This window comes from Haliaeetus leucocephalus, unplaced genomic scaffold, assembly GCF_000737465.1.
Source record: "Haliaeetus leucocephalus isolate CR32 unplaced genomic scaffold, Haliaeetus_leucocephalus-4.0 Scaffold92, whole genome shotgun sequence".
Taxonomy (NCBI): domain Eukaryota; kingdom Metazoa; phylum Chordata; class Aves; order Accipitriformes; family Accipitridae; genus Haliaeetus; species Haliaeetus leucocephalus.
Genome location: NW_010972528.1, coordinates 2,530,816 through 2,551,575, shown reverse-complemented (window position 1 = coordinate 2,551,575; position 20,760 = coordinate 2,530,816). Strand labels below are relative to the sequence as shown.

Genomic DNA, 20,760 nt, shown 5'->3' with positions numbered 1-20,760 from the left:
CCCAGCTGTGTCCCCTCCCAATTTCTTGTGCACTCCCCAGCCTACTCGCTGGCAGGGCAGCTTGAGAAGCTGCGAAGTCCCTCACTTAGTGTAAGCACTGCTCAGCAACAACTAAAATATCAGTGTGTTATCAACATTATTCTCATCCTAAACCCAGAACACAGCACAGTACCAGCTACTAGGAAGAAAATTAACTCCATCCCAGCCAAAACCAGGACACTTGTATTACAAATGGATAATGCTGGAGCACACCTGAGACCAATCCTAATACATTAAAAGGCCTTCTAAGGGCCAGAGCAAGGAACAGATGCATACATCTCAATCAATCACACACCACCGTGAGACATTCCAATTGAACTGGAAGTTGCAACATGGAGGTATAACATATACTAGACTGCCAAAACTGGTTTGGTGCTTCCAACTGCAACATCTTCCTACAAGTGAAATCTGAAGAATACTACTGCATTAAGCTAAACTGGATTCACCAGTGCTTCAACGTACCTCATTCCCCTCACTCATTATTAACAGGCTCAGTTCAGTGGTAAGTCAGTCAGTCAGCCATTTTAGGTGCACAGTCTTACGACTTACCTGTGTGGGGAAAGGTACCTGGATGCGCCCTTCTAGGATGTTGTCAGTGGTGATCTCTACAGAACGAGTTAGCTGCAGATCCTGTAGAACTAAATGATAAGGAACCTGAGGGAACATCTCCTGAATCTGATGGGCCTGGAGAAAGCAAGGTTTATACAGTCAGTATCAGCAGTAAATAAAAGTTAGCTGGTAAGTATCTCAACAAAAAGAGATTTAAAAAATTAACAGCTCAAAGATGCTGTTTATGATATGATAACCCACACACAGAAAGAAAAACAAGAGAAAGAAAACTCATGCTGGCAATGACTTACAGGGCAATATTTTGACTCCATTGAAGTCAACAGCAAAACTGAAACTCCTATGGAGACACCACATGGTCCTGAAAATTTAGGCTCCTGAACAGTTCTTGTAGATGCACAAAGGCTTCAAAAGCTTCCTAACCCTCTTTTTATGACAGCCTTTTTAATAAAGATCTATACAAAATTCACATGAGTGACTGAAAGTTAGATCAACACTGAAAAAAAAATAATTTTTTTTTCTTTGTCCCAGACGGGTTCCAAAATGGTACTGGTAAGGACAAGTACAATAAGTTTTAATAACCTACTCTCTCCAGCCAGCTTGCCTATAAACCAGTTTAACAGCGTCTGAAAGCTCAAGTAAATTAAACTGAGTTGTCAGGGAACTGATATTATTGAATTTCAAGTTACTTAAATAATATCCACATTAAATAGATAAAAGTAAGAGGGCAGACAAATAATACACTTTTAGAGTCAGTCCAACAACTAGACTTCATTAAATATTAAAATCTGTATTTTAACTAATGCTGAAAGTCACAGGGGAGAAAAGAAGGGTGGAAGGAGTTTTGACAGCAAAGCAAAAACTATGCACCAGCTGACAGTAGGTTCAAACACAAGCAACTACAGCAAACCTAACTCTCCATTGTACTAACCTGTGACCAGAACAACTGATGCAGCATTTCAGCCTCTGGCCTTTCCCTCAAAATACTTCCCTAGGTTTTTATTCAGTAACGTAACAGAGAATTTCACTTTTCTATTAAAAATGTGTAACATTTTAATAGTTTTCTAACCTGGGCCTTCCCACTAAAGTAGGCATTTTAACATAAGTTGCTACTGTACTTTTAATAATACGCGATGGTAAGAAATCATTGCTCATCCTTAACAAAAACCCATTTGTGTCACTGTGTCCAGTAAAAGAAAAACTAAACTGACCTTAGATGGAGAGCTCCTGCATATTTAACTAGTAAATCATTTGCCAACACCTTACCATTCCCTGCCTGCCCTGCCTCAAACCCCCTAAAAATTGTGGCCTTATCCTGTTGAGTCTCAAACAGTAGTGAAGGCTATGGGAGAGATTTCACATTCAGAAAATTACATCACTTTCATGAGACACCTCACTGAACATTTAGTAACATGCTATAGCACACAGTAGCTTTAAGAAGTCAAAAGAGACAGCACTTCAACTAAATGAGTATGTTTCATGGGGCCATATCCTTCTCTTTTTGTACTACATTAGAGTGTTTATGTATGAATTCAACAAACCTGGGATTTCATCCTCAACACTCCTATCGTCATCATGAACCAGCAAGAGTTGACTGTGCTACAGAAAGCCCCATCTCACACTGACAAGACAAACAGAAACAGCTATCTTGGAGCTTAGTGCTATTAAAAATAAATATTAAAAAAATCAAAACCTATAGAATGGGTTTGATCAGTTACGACTTGAACAACAGGTAAATTCTCTGGTTACAGACTCACACCCTTTGCTACTGCAAGTTGCAAGTGAGGATAAGTACTGAAAAAAAGCTAAGCTGCACTAAAAGCAAGCTGAGATAAAGTCTGCCTATCTACACAGAAAGTACATGTAATTTTTCTCCCTCATTTACCTACCTCCAGACCTGTTTTTATGTTTGCACATTTGAACCAATATATAGCCCTAACTTCACTAAAATAAAGCTTCTCTCACTCAAAAAAAATAGCTTTCACGTAGCATCTATACACTGTTTTGCCTTCCCCATTATGCTCTCGTTCTGCATGTACCTCTTTCCCCCCACCACAATACAAATAGAAAAGCTGAGGTGCAAACTATTAAAGCAGTCTTACCATAGCATTAAGTTGGGAGTTGCTGGCTTGTGCAATACCAAGGATGTTTGTGGTATGCATCACTTCTACTGAAAAACTGGGCAGCCAGCTGGCTATTCGAGAGCCTAAGAATAAGAAATCACCAAGAAAGTCAAGCAAGAACATGAGGTTCTCAGCAGGCAAAGTACTTCTGCATGTATTTAACATAAGTCTTCATATTTCCACAAGGAACATATGGGGAGTTCTGCAGTGCAATTCACCCCTAAGGTCTCCCAAATGTGGAGACGGACTGGAGTAAATCAGTAACTGCTGACAGTCTCTTCAAACACAGTCAGTGGCTTAACAATCTGAGGGCTAGAAGAGGATCAAGAAAACAACACATCCTTGTTTTCTTGTTTTAATGTTCCCATTAAAAGGAAAATTAAAATAATCCAGAGCCAAATTCAATTCTAAAATACATGAATAATTCCAGTAATTTTACTAAAAACAGGCCAGCTTCTAAACAGGCTGAATCTGGTCCTAAAATGGGTCACCTATACATGGTTGGCATCACTGAGAAAATATTACTATAAAGGGACACAGAGTAACCGAACAAAGTGACTGCTGCAATTGTGTGCTTAGGCTCAACAGACTAGGGCACATGGCTGGCTCCCTCCTCCTTCTGCGTTTCCATTTAAATAAACACAGGGTTTGCTCTGTGCCACTTCTCCTTCTATCTCCACAGTAATTTTGCAGGTCTCCAAGCCACAGGAGAGCACTGGGGAGGTCAGCTATCAAAAAAACAGAGTGGTATTCTAAATATAAATGTCCTTCGGAGACCTAAAGCACCCCAAAAGTGGGAGCCATGCAAGAAGCTATCAGCCAGTCTCAGTGTACCTAGAAATGTCTGACCCTTCTCTGCCCATTACTGTCCTCCCACAATCCCCAAAGACTGCAAAACAGAGCACAGACAAAGAATGGGTCACTACGTAAGTTTGCAGCATCTCAGCTACATCATGGGAGCTCCACAAGGACAGAGGCCAAAGCAGAGTATTTGCGCTAGTGAAACCTACTGAGAAACAATGACTGACATCAAAAACCTGGGAAACTGAGGAAGACAAGCACACACCAATACCAAAACTATAAAAAAACCTGGAAGATAAGCAACAGAAATTGTCTATTTCAGAACAAGCTTGTCTGCACACACAGAACTTATCATGGTCTGAAATCACATCTGCTTTGTAAGTACTTATAACACGCCACTGAAAAAAAACAAAACATGTAGAACTGTTCCATTTACATGATTCCTTCTAAGAATAAGCTTCTGCAGACTTCTGCACCTAACCAAGCATTGCAAGTCTCTTGTAAATTGAGTGGCAAATGGACTTTTGACAACCTCACATTAGCTAGGGGATAGGGGCAAGATCAACTTTTAGACTGCACCACAGAAGTTTTTCTCCTCTTTGACTGTCACTGATTAACCACCACCTGGTAACAAAATAAGGCACATGAATTTTCCGTTCTGCTTGTCCACATAGCACACAATGAATAAATGCCAGTATTAAAGCTGCTACCCACAACAAATCAAGAAAAAGGGAGCACTTGTACAAAATCTTTCAAGAAATCTCTGTAGCTCTGGACAACTTCAGAGACATGCATCTAAGCTCTTGCAAAAGAACCATAAGAAACATGTAAGTGTTTGACAAAGACAAGCAGAAGCACGGTTTAGGTTTCAATTGAAGCATGGACAGAATTCCTTTCTACAGAAGGATGTTCCCTTCGTTTATTTGGGCAACAGCATCAGATGTCAAATCTGCTTAGCTCACCGTCAAAGTGGAAGAAGTGATTGTGCTGGTTCAAGCGTGGTCTGCCTTCTGCTACTGCCACAGGGACTAGGTTCTCATCCAGATTTTCCCTTTGGTGATCATCCCTCACATGATGACTGTCAGTGATATTAAGAGACATTCTGCAGGTGGGGCAAGATGTATCTTGTTCCAGCCAGGACCGCAGGCATGAGCTGACAGGAAAACAGTAATATTATGGTGAGCTTGCAGCGTTTTTCCAAGACATCAGTATCACGAGTACATCAAGCAGCTGTAGCATATTCTGTACAGAACATCAACACATGGACTGCTCAAAGATAATTTGTGAGGTACGCGTGATGAGCTCCTGATGACTCTGGCATAGGTTTCTTATTTCTTTCAGCTGAAAATACTCAAGTGTTCACTTTTGATAAACAACCATGCATATTTATCACAAACTTAAAACACTCTGCAAGTTTGTTGTCTGTCTCACTCAGAACAAGCAAGTTTTGCCTGGAAGGGGAAACAAAACGTTTCTCTTCTCTCACCATTCCCAACTGAAAAAGGACAAAAAACAACTGGACAAGTATTTCAAATATACCGATACATTTTCATAGCAGTTCTGCCAGTGTGATGTGGCAATGGCACCTCCAAAGTTTTTGAAATATCTTTTCAAAAATATCAATACCCAAATCACCACCAAAGTGAGCACCAATCTGGGAACTATCTAAACAGATATTATTAATACCAACCAGTACTGTGCCATTAAAACCTTTACTTAATTCTGAACATTCGCTGTCTTGCAGAAAGTGAGAAGTATTTGAAATGCAGGTTTAAATACTTGGAGCTGTGCCTACTTTTTGATTCAGACTGATATGACCCAGTTGTGGTATTTGTTGGCATGTTAAACCTAATTTTCAGTATGGAAGAACTGAATTTCACAGAACTGAACATATCTCAAATATTACACACTTGTAGGGTGGGGGTTTTTTCCCAGCAGAAGCTCTCAAAACCCTTTAGAAAGGTAGAGACATACAAAAAGGTCAAATAAACCTGTTCCCCAGATTGTGTACTTGCAAATGGAGTAAAGGCACAGATCACAGGTTTGGGCTGCCAGAGCAAGGAAAAAGCCCTAATTGCAGGACTACAGCAAAGTCAAGGATACAAGCACTCTGCACAATTCCTGAAGCTGTAATGTATAGACATATTGCCAAAGTGTTTTTCATCAAATTTAAATGGAGGGATATGCAGTGTTCAGAAATCAGTGATGGGTTTCCCAGAAACAACCAAAGCACTACAATAAAAATCTACCATCTTCCACCACCTTGGTCATCAGCACAGCCAGCACATTAGCACTGCCGATGCTGTCCAGCTTCGTCTCCATTACTACAGCAAAACCACCCTGCCTGCAGCAAACTCAAACCCCTGCTACAGTTGTACTCAAAAGGTCACTTGTGAAACACCTGGACTGACACAAGCTACCACCATGCTGCTGCTCCTCAACAGCTCAACCACTGAGATGCTGGAACAGACACGAACACCTCTCACCCTGCATCAACACTAAGCCCTAAAGGCTTGCAGCCATGGTTATACCCATTTAGTACCGTACAGGCAGAAGGGCTCAGTCACCTATAGCCCTTCAGTATTAGGATGACTAACAACAGGTGAAGGTCAGCAACATTTTAGAGCAGCAACTGCTTCCTAAAAGATAAAGGAGAGAGTTTCAGCAGAGCTTAAAAGATTCAGACACCCACTCCCATTAAACTTCCTTAATATTTAGGCACAGAGCTGACCTCAGCAACGTGAATCTTTCCTGCCATCCTCTCTTCTACTCCAAATAAATGGCTGCGAAAAAAAAACCCACGTAATTGAGAATGGACACAACATCTAGCCTGTTGGCAAAATCACTACACTTTTATGAGGAGAGAAACCATTCTTAGGTTGTAAATAGGGTTATTAATTACATCTGGGTTTATATACAAGCATAGGTCACCCACTGTAACACGTTCCCTCCCTAAATGCACCAAGGAGGTAAGTGTAACTTAGCTTCAGAAAAAAATCCAAAAGGATCATTCTAGATACAGAGAAAACAACTTTCTGAAGAGAGGACCCTGGGCTTCTCAAGTGCTCAGTAGGTGATTAAATATTCATATGATTCAGTAGCATTGAAAGAGGAGTTTCTGCTACGGAGGCACATTATCTCATTAGAGACTTCTTGGAACACAGATAAATATTTATGGCAAGGTTTGTCATAAATGACAACAAATTAGCGCATAGATTATAACCTCTGGTTTGACGCTTACCAGAAAAGTAAAAAGCTATCTGCAGAAAGTAACTTGCTCATATGACACCACAGGGACAATTTAACCGACCATGCATGTTAATCACATGGCACCTCAGAAACTCCTGATTCAATCACCATATCTCCTTTCATTTTTTAAGCACAAGCATGAAAATGTAAGCACTGCTACAAAAGATCTAAGAAAAGGCACATCTAGCTCAGCACACTGTCTTCACAAGCATCTGCTACTATTCACTACTGAGTGAGCGTAAGAAACAGTATAAAGAGAGATCCTTTGGCCAAGAGCCTCCCAGCTGCAACTACCAGCTACTTAGGGACCTCTTCAGCTAATTTGGTTAACCTCTTTTACAGCCCTGATGGACTCATCCCCCCATGAAATCATATAATCAGACCTGGCCTCCACAACTGTCCTGGAGGACTCATCACCATGCAAGGATGCACTATATAAAAATATTCCCCATTTTCTCTTTAAAGTTAATATCTGAAAGGTACTTAAGGATCTAACTCCAATTTTTCTTCCTCACCTGAAAATCAACACGCCCTCATGGAAGAGGTGATGCATAGGATAAAGGAAGCGGGGAAAGAGCGTACTTTAGCAAGCAGTTACACAGCAAGGCAGGGTAGAGACTTGCAATTGAGATACCATAACTCAGCACAATCTACCCATTAGTTGACAAGATGCAAACTCTTAGTTTTGGGGGGAAAAGAATGCACCAGGTGAAACAACTCAAACATGAACATGACAGTAGCAAACATGAGTTGTACTTTGTTATTAGAAGACGACCAAGATGACCCAGGCAGTAAGCATTCACAGCTTTGCTGATAGTTCATTACTTGTCATTCTGCTGTAACTTTCAGATATGCCCATATACCCCTTCCTTTCTACAGTCAGGCGCACCGTCTCCAGCCCCAGAAACATACTTGTGGAAGAGATGGCCGCAAGGGAGTTTACGTGCAGATTGCATGGAGTCCCAGCAAATGGCACAGTCATCATTATTGACTGCTAGCTCCTCTGGTGTTGCAACTGCAAACCTACAAAGAAAAACGAAGAGACAGAAGTAATGACTACACCAGCTCAGCATGGCCCAGCATGGCCTCTCATCTAAAGAATCCCATGCTGTGAAAACCTTATCCTCCATACTAACTTTTCCTTGGGAGAGGTGTGCCAGCAAGTTTGCTATTTTTTTCCATAACTCAGACTCACACCACAAAGGAAGACACACATACACGTCCCTCCCATGCCTTCTTACAGGCACATTTTTTTGCACGTCTCCGCATACTTCCTAAGTGCAAAAAGCTTTGACTTAGTATCTTCTAAGAAGTATGATCATTAGGTTTAGAACCTCAAGTTATAATCTGTATAGATTTGGCTTATGTCATTTTTCTAAATGAGTTTTAATAGCTGTACCCATTAAGATGTCTTCTTGGGATCATAAGCATTTATGGTCTGACTAATTTTGGCCTCAGATTTTGCCAACCCCCATTTGTCTTTCATTTTTTTTCCTTCCTTCTTTAAGCTACAGCACCATGCAAGCAGGTACTACATAGTACCCAAACACGGACAATATAGAAATGAGTAATATAACAACATTTCATGGTACTGCTGGTGTGCGATACACCTGAAGAACAACTACACAAAAGCAGGGAGCTCACTGCCATTGGCAACTTCAGGAGGAAGCTAGAATGTGGTTCTTCCAGAACAATCAGAATGACAAAAACACATCAAGTCACTCAGACAAGAAGTCCAAGACACCTGCAACTCAAACAGCTTTGTGAGCAGCTTAAAGGGGTTCAGCAGCTGCATCTTACTGAAAAGAAACAATGCACTGTGGATTAACTTTATTATGCAGCTCTTAATCTCGTATTACAGCCATTAAATGACTTTTCACAAATAAAACCTTGGGAATTTCGAGAGAAGTCAGTCTTCTCCATCTGGACTACAGCAGCAGGCATCAGAACTAGTCAAACCCACTGAAGCCCACAATGAAAATGGTACAGCGATGTACAGAAAAACTCCCTGTTGCTCTTAAAATTATTAAAGACATGGCTGAGTTATGACAACATTGGATCAGAGATGCAGTAGTATCTGGCACAATACTAGGTTTTAGCCGGCCTCTCAATTTCTCTATATTGCCTCACTATAAGGGATGGACTAAAGTAATCCCAAGGTGCTCTCAGCTCCACTACAACTACAGAGTCTGTTTAGATTTGGCTTCAGGTTTAATAAATACATACCTAAAGCTGAGCAGGTTTTAATTAATACTTCAATTTAATTTCAGGCAGTAACTGAATAGTGTGGCCTAATGAGATTAAGAGCATTTATTTCCATCACAGCCAAAGCCAATATTTGACAACTGAAACAGGCAGAGCTCTGCAGAGCTTGTGTCACCCCATCAGGGTAGTATAGAAAAGAATACAGAAGAAAAAATACTGGACAGGGGAGTTGACTTGTTGCCAGTAATAGGGTACCAGTAATACTGCTATTATAAAAGTCAATCCTACATATCTGTTAAAACCAGAAAGGGTGTGCCCAGTAACAAATAAAATGGGTAAAAACATACTTTAAGTGTAAAGACTTTAAGAGCTGGATTTGCAAGATTGCATCTCTCCAGCTTACACCATGCCATCATGTATCAAAGGAAGGTAAAAGAATCCCAACTTCTTCATCAGGATCCACTCTCCAAGATCCACATCAGAGCAAATAAGAGGCTCACCTAGCTTCCATGTTTCCAACCACACGCAGGTAGTTCTTGTGCCGCCGAATTCTTCGTTGAACCTCATGGAACAGGTAGCGCAGCTGCATAAAAATCACCAGGCTTGCCATTGACAACCAGATATTGCCAAACAGCTTTTTGAAAAAAAAACAGAATAGTGGTTAGAAACAAACACCATGGGAAACAAGAGGCCACCACAAGAAACTGCATCAGGTCTTAAGAGAAAAAGAAATCGAGAAAACAACGCTGAATAATTTTTCTTTTGTTGAGACCATTCAGCCTAACCACACACGTTCACAGGTATTACTACTCATTACATCTTCAGATACAACTTAAGCAGCATAGCATGTATAATAAGGATAAACTGTATTTAGTCCTGTTCAGCTAAATATCCCCTGCTGCCAATGAAAATAATTCAGTCTGATATTACTCAACAACAAAACTAATTAAACACCTGTTAAACAGATAATTACACAGTAGTTAATACTCCATAACAAAGTTATTTGTGAGGACTCCAATTACACAGGAGGAAAGAATGCCAGAACGCCCCACACTACATTTTCCTCTCTATTTAAATAATTTCTCTGTAATATTTGGTTCCTAAAAGAAGAAAAAAAAAGTATACCCAGTATACCCTTTATTTTAAGGCCAGTCTATTTGCTCAACATTACGTCCAGTATTTCATACCAGCATATGAATATGATGCATCAAGTCCAGTGAAAGCAAGGTTAGCTCCATGACAAAATCTGTGTAGTAGACATAAGTGCCTTTGCCCTCCCACGTTCCTTCATGGTTGAGATCCCAGAGGTGAATTATATATCTGCAAGAGCAGGGAAATTAACATTATTCTATCTTTTTTGTTAAATAGCATCTCTAACATTCAAACGATTTTATCCATTTTTCAAACAACTTCTGGATATGGATTCTTTGTCCTTCCTAAGCCCAGTGCCTGCACTCTGTGCTTTCCTGGGGGACTTTTTTTAATGTTACTGGTTCAAAGAGCAACATTTTAAAAAGGCAAAAAGCAATCAATGCTTAGCCCACACTGGCATTACAGATACCATCAGCTAACAGAGATGATGTAGCATTTGCTAAAAACTCCTGCAAGTACCAAAAGCCAGTCTTGGGATTATAGTAACCACAGACCCAGATCTTTCAGCACATGAGATGTTTCTCAGGTGAAGCATTCCAGCTTGGTGACAGACCTGAAATGCCAATAGTGACCTGGACAAAGAGGTTCTGTGCTACACATCATGTCCTACACATGCATACACACGTGCATTACAGATAGACATGAATGCTACTTTTTCAAAGCAAAAGTTCTAGAGATTAAGATCTTAAAAGAAAACCAGTAGTATGGCATTAAGTAGCATATATCAACCCTCACACAGCAGCACCAATCCATTTTAATCCATGCCTCAAGCTATTAGCACCCACTAAAGCTATCCATGCATTGCAGAATTCATGCTTAAAAATAGTACAGGCTAAAGATAACCACCTTTGCCCATCTCCAAACATGCATTTGTAATTCAACAAGGTAATTACTTACACCTCTTAAATCAGCATGCTATACGCACTGCCTTCTTGAACAACCATCCTGCAAAACATAAGCTACTCACCGTAAAATCACATGAGCAGTTCTGACTGTCACAAGCAGAGACTGCAGAAGAGGGGGGAAAAAAAAAGATACGTTAACAACATTCTGGCAGGAACAGCGGTCCAGAGGCAGGACCTAAAGGGTTAAAACACAAAATGCATTTACTGCAGCTTAACAAGCTCCTGCGAACCAATGGTCACTATAGATGACTGTGCACAATACACCTGTGACAAACATGACGCTTATAAATAAATAAGAAGGAAATTGTTCTCAAACACACAATGCTCTTGGAGCAGCCACTAGCATCACTGCTGTTAAGTCTCACTTTCCCCACCCCACTACATAGGACATATTGCCTTTTTCAATTCTTATCACTCACTGAGTATCAAGACCACAATCCCAACAACTACCTCTCCTTATCCCACTGCTCAAGAAAAATCTGAAGAACCGAATAGTAGCAGGAATTTAAGGAAGAACCATGGAAGCACTTTCATATAATCTCCCGCCTTTGCTGAGATGTGAACGCTGCAAAAGTAACTTCTCTCTTTAATCATACTTACCTCTCTAGGCTAAGTACAGAGAAAAAAACTGAGTATATCAGAAAGTGTAAGTAGATCAGAAGTGTAAAGACGAGTCACCAGAAAGAATGTTTCCAGAACACCTAACCACATTTCCATGGGCTCTAATCATCTAAGAAACATGGCCCCATCACCTCTCTCTAACCTGTCAGGCCCACAGTGTCCCATCCCTTCACTGTATGCTCCCAGTCAAAGAAAATGGGACAGGATGAACCCCCTTCAGAGACTGCCCACACTACCCTGTAGTTAGCAGGGGCCAAGTGACACCAAGATGCAGGGGATTTATAATGAGCAACTGAAACCATTTCTGTAAAACTGGTCTGATGGCATGCCTTCAGCATAAGTATTAAAAACAGTACAGAACAACTATCAAAACCACTAACTTCCCAATATAGCAATGAAACAGCTGGTTTTAATATTTTTTTCCATCTGTAAAAACCATTCTTAAAATGCTTCTGTGCATATTTAATCCTTAGTAATATCCAACATATCTGCCAACTGTTTACTGGTTGGCTTTAAAATAAATGTTCCTGTGACAATTGAAACACCAGTGCGATCTTCTGACCAAATAAGGGCTTCAGGATAAGATGCACACATCATTCAAGTAACACAAAAAAAGGTCAAGAAGGTAACAGCAAGTCACCTAGCACAGTGTGCTGTTCTGATCACAAATATCTTTCATAAAAAAGTTAAATTGGCATACTAGGTGCTCCTGCAAGGCACATTGCGAGACCCTCTTCTATCTCCTGTTACCCTGCATGTGGGTACTGGAAAGAGACTACACCTTCTTCACACGAGGTTTTCTGCTATGGAGAAGCTTTGGGCAGACCACAGAGGGAAAGTAAGTATGTCCAAATTCTAACCATACAAGTGGGGAAACAGAATGATTATGTGAGATGCTGGAGGGATACACCATTGAGCACAAATTTGTGTCAAAAACCAGTATATGTGGCATGAAGTCTCCGATAAGGAAGACATCTGTCAGGTAGAAATCTGAAGAGTCTAGTCTTTGCAACTTTTAAGAAGTTAATGTTGCCAAGACATGATTTATATTGGTTAGTGCTGAGGCAGCAAGAGCATCAAAATTAAAAGGACGAGCTAGTGCAGATTTGGTCAAGGCGCTGGTCTCTGGTTCCTCCACTGTTTCTACAAATGCATTTCAGTGTTCTGACACAAGAAATACTTTGCAGAAAATACAACACTGCATCACAAGTTACACAGCTCTGTAATCTGAGGTTCTAAACGTACAGTAGGCCATTTTCAGTACCAACACCTCAAGAGCTCTTGCTCTGCTCAAAATGAACCGCTTATCCCCTGCAGACTCTGTGACACTGGCAGTCATGTAGATTAGCACATGACTGGAAGGCACTCAAACCCTAAGATAATGGATGCAGCATGAGAAGCTATACAGGAAAATATACTGTTATCTGTAAGGTACAATTCTAAGATTTGAATATCACTAGCATTATACAGCCTTAACTGGGATGTATGAAACAGGATCAGAGGATGGCTGCTATAGGAATGAAGTAATTCTTACAATAAAAAAGGTGCAAAGATAGACAGACTAGACATTACTTGCTATACTATAATTCTCAAATACCATTTATTAAGGGAAAAAGCTTAATGTTTACTCAAAAATACAGACTGTCCTTATTTAACCTTCTCTGGGCATTTGCAGGAAAGAAAAGGCTGACAAACAACCCAGAACAAGTGGAAGCCTACTAAAACCTGAGAAAAACACCTATATTGCTTTATTGAAAACCCTGAAGCATCAAGTTAAATCAATGTTTGCAGAGTCAGGAGAGAGATGAATAGCTTAATGTAACTTAATGTAATTAAATACACACTAATGGAATACACTTGGCAGGGTCCCTCTCGAACAGCATCACACAAGCCACCACCAGGAAAACATTTCAGTCTGCAAGATTTAATGCTTTTTGCCGAGAGCTTGAGGACTGCCACGAGGTGTCACTGCTAGTATCTGTACAGAAAGAAACCTAAATGTTTTATTCCACTTACATGAGTGCTGGGTATTAAAATCAAGAAAACTACTCACGGTCACCCAATCCATATAGGGCATATTTAAAACATTCATGAAAGGGCAAGATATTAGACAATTTCATATGAGGAAAGATTAAACAGACTAGATTTCTTTTGCTTGGAAGGCAAGTCAGAAGGGGAACAGGAGAAAGGTCTATAAAATCACCAATGGTATGAAGAAGAGCAAACAAGGAATGATTCTTTGCACTTTTTCACCATAAATGTCTGAGATGATAGCCAGAGACATTATCAGACAGAAGATTCAGAACAAATAGAAGAGCTCTTTTGTGTACACAAAGCCGAGTTAAATGTGGAATTTGTTGCCTTTGGATATCGTGGAGGCCAAAGTATAAATGAGTTCAATAAACGATCAGACAACTTTCCAGAGTCCATCTGAGGCTATCAAACCCAACAGGCTTGTCCAACCCTCACCTCAGGAACGTCCTCAAATGCCAGCTGTTGCAAGCAAGGGTAGAGAACCCTTTCCTATACATTCCCCACAAACCTCCTCTGCTGTCCACCAGCAGCACAGCAAGCTGCCTGGATCCATGGCTTGGCTGAGGACCACACACTTACGCTGACTGAGCCACTCCTTTGTTAATAAGCAGACAGAACAGCTCCCACTGAAATGAATAGCTGGGCCCCATCCTGCAATGCAAAACACATACACCACCACAAGGCACAGCACTAACGAGGCAACGCTTTGGCACTTTAATGCTCCCTGATAAACCTACCCCACGCTAGTACAAGGCTGATACATCATTCCGCTAAGCCCAGATAAGAAACACAACACCAACAAGACCCCACCTATTAGAGACACTGACAAATCTTCAGTATCCTTCCACTGTGTAATTACAAATCTGGCCTTGCATATCCTCGTATTTAGGGAAAAGTAAACTGACGTATTAAATAACTGAACTGTGGTGTGACCAGCATCATTTTCTCCTATCAGGTGACTGTTTTCTTTCCTCCTCACTGACTCCGAGTTCAAGATAGGAGAGGAAAAATAAACCATACATGCTACTTGTTATCTGAACTAAGGATGAGCTAACACTTGCAATTATACCGGTTACCTCCCCTTTGTTTAAGATTATCACTTCCTCAGGCAGAGTGCAACAACCCACCATAACATCAAAAACATACTGATGTTCACTCCACAAACATACTGATGTTTACTCCAACTGCAGAGGGTTCAGGAGTGCACAAACATGCCTTGCTCATCTCAGCTGAGACACAACTCTTTACATAAACATAAGCAAATCACATGAGCATGCCTTAAGGAAAGGATGTTAGTCTCATTCCTTTTGGGGAGAAATTAAATAGAAAATACAGCCTCAGAGAAACACGCTGAGGTGCACATCACACTTTTACATACACTCTCTCCCTCTCTCCAGCGACCATTTCAACTAATCCTTCTTGCAACGCTCATGAAGCACAACCATTATTTCTTCATAGGCTGCCATGTGATTTCAGCATCATCTTATGGATTTATCCTCTCATTCTGTTCTTCAGACAAAGGTGTTTTGCAGGCTTAAACTCTAAAGAAAGAAAGCATGCAGGTCTGGTAGATCTAAACCAGGGGAGGGTTTGTTTGCACCTTTGGAGTTTTTTCCTTGTGGGAAATGAAAAGAAAACCCACCGCATGCCAAGATACCCCCAAGCGAGGGGTGAAAAGCAAAGCAGAAACCACGTATGAAGGAAGTCTCACCTCTGCTGCCATGAAAGCCAACGTGTGCATGCCATGAGTGTAGCCAATAATACCACAGACAACTGCTAATCCACAGCAGGACAGGAGCATGGCTATGAGCAGGGTCAGGACTCTGATGTGGCTGCTCATGGGTGTGGTAGGAGAAAAGGAAAGCTGCAACACAAATACATAACAGGTTTAAAGGAGTACTTCATCCACCCTGCCTTCCATAGTCACCTTACCAAACAAGTCCTCATTCAGGAAAATCTCTTGCTTTCTAGAATAAAACCAATTTCACAACCTCAACCATGCAGTGTAGTAATAAATGACGTGGAATAAAGCTAAAACCACACACCATCCCAAAGTCTCGTTCATCTCGCTGTCATTTACATTCACCAGGCTTTTAAAGCCACAGGGGATCATTACGATTATTTGATCTAAAATTGAGATCACCTGTGCAAGAAAACCACAGACACTTTCTCACATGGTAGCTTCTGCATCAAATTCACAGCATCTGCTTAGGATGAACATGCATTTTAGAAAGACGCCTAACCATAATACACAGTCTTTGAGCAATGAGAAAAATTGTTCTGTCAATTTTTCACCTTACCACTGATCTGAATTTGTCCAGCTTTATCTTCCAGCCACTAGTTCTTCCAACGTCATTTTCTTCTGGAAGAGAGAGGCATCTCCCCCCAAAATTTAACTTGCAGCTAGAGACTGCTGGATAGAGTCTACTGAAAATAGTTGCCTCATTCAATAGCATGCATAGCATATTAATTCTCTAAACTACCTTAATGGTAGGCTACACCTAGGCTGTCTAAATCAAAGATGACCCAAGAGGCAAAGTATTTAGGTGGTCTATCCCCTTATTTTCAGGGCAGGAAGGGGAAGAACAGGACACGGAAAGAAGGAGTTGCCCAAAGCTTCACTCTGGTCTGATTGATGAAGCTGACTCCCATGTCTTGTTTTTAAATTGGTTCTTTCTTCCTTGTTTACATCTGGTTCAGTTCCACATCCCCCTGAGTTTGGAAGGCAGATCACACAAGTACAATTTGTCCAAGTAAAGAATTACGATACACGCTTTGAATGCAGAAGGAATATAATAAGGATTTCTTCCCACATGAGCTTTGTTCTTTTACAGCTTTCTGAACAACACTAAAAATACCAGACGACTGCCTTCTTCAATTCCATCTCAATTTTCCTAACCCCAACCAATCTAGTTTCAAGCTTAGTGCCTAGCTACTTGTGAATTAATAGGCCTTACTGGATATTAATGAAAAAAAAAAAAAGGCACAGAGCTACCAAAAGGTAATTCATGGATTCGATTTAGTTCAAACTTTTATTCCAGGACAGCGGAGCTGAGGAAAATGTATGTCCATTATAGAATTTTAAAGGGCAAGATTTACTATTCAAATTCCAGTTCTTTCTTCCTTGCCTAGCCTTCAATTTCTGCATCTCCACTGAATTTGTTCCTGGTATTAACAGAAACTGGGATGTAGCTTATGGAGAAAGTTGCACTGTATATTGTAAAGACATTGTCAGTCAACATTTGGTAAATGTAAATGAGCTTGAAACCTGAGCACAGAATCCGCAGAAACAGGCTTCATGGACCAGTCCTAAAGGGCACCAATCTAAGGGATGTTCTGTTGTCAAGACTTCTTCACTAAGGAGATCTATGAACAAATCTCACAGAGTTATGTAATAGTAATTACAGGGCACATATAAGAGGCAATTTATCAAAGAAAATAAGTATCTTCAGCTCCATTTGTCTCATGGAAAAACTGAAGGAGTAAGATTGACACTGCACTCTAAAGCAAGTATTCAAAGCTACTGGGAGGTGCACGTGTTCAGCACCGCAGGGTACGGAAAAGGTCTAAATGAACTGTTTGTAACCTATCATGAGCCAGTGCCCAAACCAGACACAGAATTTGCATGTCCCAAAAGACAGCCCTTCATCAAAACTTACATATTCAAAGCGATCTTTGCAGAGCTGAACCATAAGATGAAGAAACACAAGTCCAGAGAACCAGAGGCACCACATCACCACTTCTTCCACTGTCTGAACATTCAGCACACCAAAAATGAAGATGAACTTGTAGAAAATGAAATTCCAGAATTTATCCTTGAGATGCTGTAAAGGAAGACATTTGGTTACTGTAGTGAAAGCACTGACAATCCACATGCAGGGGAAAGGAGGAGGGAAAAAGAGAAAGAAAAAAAAAAAGATGGAAGTAGAAATGCAACAATATGTTAGCAAAAGCCTGCTGCATACACATCTTGAAAAGCATTTGTTACCCTTACTGAATTAAAAACATACTAGAAATATTAGCAGTCCTTAGTATCTTATCTAGTCTTTTGTACCACTATAGCATAACTGTGCAACACAGCGCACAACGTAGTTTCCTGCCATACTTCTAAAACAGTGGTTAGCACAAACCAAGTCTGATCTCAGTTTGATTCTCCACACCCAAGCAACACAGCTAGTGGGCTGCAAACACAAAGTCCTCTTTGCTAGAAGAACTGCCACGGTTAGTTATACAAGATGCCCAAATAGCCTAGCACCTTGCTTTCAAAAACCTGTCAAAAAGTACAGATGATTAAGAAAAGATGACAAAGTCTGTTCTTAAAAAGCACAATGCCTACAGTGGAGAATGAGATGGATGAGCAATGAAAAAAAAATTATTCCCACGCACGTGCAGTATGAAAGAAACAATATGATGGTCTCAAGCAGCAGATAGCAAGCCAGCTTGTTGGGGATAAAAAAATTTATGAAATAAAGTGTTTTGTTAAAGAACACGATGAAATCACCCGAAGTTTAGTTAAGACAGGCCCAGAATTCCTTCAGGATGCTGCCATTTTTGGCTCGCTAATATTAATAACCAGCTTTCCTTTACATGAGAACTGAAGCATACTCCCACTGTCCAAAAGCAAATGGATTCACACTGTTACTGCTTTTCATTTCAGTTTTTAAGAGGGTAGAGGACATCCTGGAAATTATCACTGGTTAAAATTCTACATCCTTATAGCCAACACAGACTGGAATGAAAATCTGGCCCAATGCAGTTTGAATAGTGCCTTGTTTTTAATATACTTCACTCAAAGGCTCTACGGGGTGTGAACCACAAATACAATAGACTTTGAGAGATCCATGGTTATTACTGAAGCTTTATGTGCCTCAGTTCTGCATGTCAAAAATCATCACGGCCTGATTTCTCCCAAAGAACTGCATTTACACACTTTTTTTTAAATACATGAACACTCTTCAAACCACTGCTACTGCATTTACACAAGGCAACTTGTGCATTTGTCCTCCTTTTTAAAAAAAAAATACAGATACTATTCAAACTACTGCTGCTGCTGCTTTTATCTTCTGCAGGATCCTGTTTTTAAAAAGCCTGTGCTTTAATGGTTCCCTTGCTGAATTTTTAAAAACATTCTCACCTGGCCCAAGAGCAGGACTTACTTCCTTTCTCTGGGCATATGCCTGCCTACTCCCCCTTAAACCTGAGGGTAGATAAACCATCAACTCAGCATATAAGGATGGAAAGCATTTCTCAAGCAGTCAGGGCACAAAACAAGGTACAAGAGGGAACTCAGACTACCAGTGCTTATAACTAACTACAAAATGCGATGAAGAAATGCTGCCAAGTGCAAACTGAAGAAAGAAGAACACATTGTAAGTATTCGGAAATGAGGTGCACTTGTAAGAAGTCTGACAAAGTTAATTAAGGAAGCAGGATTTTCAAGTTGACCACGGGCTTATAAAATACAACAGGAACAGTGAAAAAGAGTTCCCTTCTGAAATAAACTGGCAGCTTGTGGCTGTGGATATACTAGTTAACCAAATGGTAAGATTTAAGCTTATGTTGTTCTAAAATTTACTTTCTTGTGTACTTTCAGCAATTCCATATAGAACACACCAGTCGTACACCAATAAATTATGAAACATGACAATATCCAAGGCAACGCATTGCTGTCTTACCTGCCTCTCACTGACACGAAGAGGACCGAACACCATACACTGGATTAGCTTAGCAACCAACATCAGAAAACAGCAGGCAGTGTTCACTAGCACCTGGAAAGAAATAAAGCAGTCAGTGACAAATACTTTTGCCCCATTTAGAAAGGCAGGGAGAGAGAGAGAGAGAAGGGGAATGAACAAGCCTAACAAAACCTACCATTGTTCACAGAACAGTATTAATTGCCTTTTTTTTTTTTTTTTTTGGTGAAATTTAAGCCTGGCCTCTTCCAAGACACATACAGTAGCTGACAAGTCACTTAACTTTTTTCTAGAAACACTAACATGGTCAGTTTGATACACCAGTATATCCAACAAACTAGCCCACCTCTTCACAATAAATTGTTTTATATGGATTAGCAAATTTCAGCACCAGGGAACATGGGGACGAAACTTACAGATGCTCGTTTTGTTTAAGGTGCGGCAGATGAGAAAACTCCAGTTTGAATCTGTTGTTACGGGAACAAGATTCAGACATTGTCTCAAAACATACGGAATAGCACACACTCCTGCTGTAACCACACTGCTGAAAGTCACAAGGAGCAGAATACACGGGCCTGGGAAAACTGCTTCTCATATTTGACAAAGACACTTGTAATTAACTTTTGACCTCTGCAGAACACTAAAAGGGGGAGGGGGGGATGATGAAGCAGGCTCACTCTAAAGGACATACAACAAACTTTTCCAGAGCTCTTAATTTAAGGTTCTGAGACTGAGTTTCAACAAGCTGAATGTGTTTGGTTACACTGAAAAATCAGTGCCTCAGTTGAACAAGCATGTTGTAAAGCAGATGCCCAACTAATGCCACCTTTGATTGACAGACATATGAAAAGTTCAACAGCAAGAGCTCACCTAGGTTTCTGATATCCCCTTGTTCAGCCTTTATTTCAACTGCAGAAATTAGTGAGCCAAGATTCACATACCATTGCCAGGTCTGGGTTTAAAGAGCTACAGAAAATTATTCTCTGGGGGGTTTTTTCTTAAGTGGTGAGAATGCTTCCCCTTACCTGCATGACTTTAAACGTCATTTTTAAAAGAAAAGCAGGTAAAGCTTGGGCCTGAACACCTGATGGTCTCTCACCAAGATTTCTAGCCGAGCAGGACATGCAGTGCTTCGAGAAGCGCCAAGTGCAGCAGAACAGAACCGCAGCACAACCCTCCCGAGAGCTTCCCCCAAAAGCCACCCACGGCGAGGGGGGGACGCTCAGGGACAAGCACAAGCACCAAGCCGAACTTTCAGGGCTCTCGGCTTGCAGGCAGCCCTATCACCCCGGCCAAGGAAGGAAGGGGAGCGGCTGCGGCCCGGGCAGGGGCGCACCCCCGGCCCCAGCGCCCCCCTCCCCTCCCCGCCGC

The 20,760-nt window shown here is 40.8% G+C and overlaps 1 protein-coding gene across 3 annotated transcripts in view; it reads right to left on the bottom strand.

Moving 5' to 3' along the window:
• AMFR (autocrine motility factor receptor, E3 ubiquitin protein ligase) overlaps positions 1–20,667 on the bottom strand; it is a 34,433-nt gene extending 13,766 nt beyond the window's left edge. Inside the window, exons 1-11 of one of the 3 annotated variants that reach the window (XM_010584422.1) lie at positions 20,415–20,667; positions 19,372–19,464; positions 17,356–17,520; positions 15,408–15,560; positions 11,104–11,144; positions 10,172–10,304; positions 9,485–9,618; positions 7,692–7,802; positions 4,493–4,683; positions 2,709–2,812; positions 589–723 (exon numbers count right to left, since the gene is read on the bottom strand). In XM_010584422.1, the coding sequence (XP_010582724.1) occupies positions 589–723; positions 2,709–2,812; positions 4,493–4,683; positions 7,692–7,802; positions 9,485–9,618; positions 10,172–10,304; positions 11,104–11,144; positions 15,408–15,560; positions 17,356–17,520; positions 19,372–19,464; positions 20,415–20,513 (1,359 nt within the window). In that variant the 5' untranslated portion in view covers positions 20,514–20,667. Of the gene's footprint in view, positions 1–588; positions 724–2,708; positions 2,813–4,492; positions 4,684–7,691; positions 7,803–9,484; positions 9,619–10,171; positions 10,305–11,103; positions 11,145–15,407; positions 15,561–17,355; positions 17,521–19,371; positions 19,465–19,805; positions 19,888–20,414 lie in introns of those variants that run through there. The other 2 variants (XM_010584413.1, XM_010584431.1) reach the window with 2 other exon arrangements.
• Between the last annotated feature and the right edge of the window lie 93 nt (positions 20,668–20,760).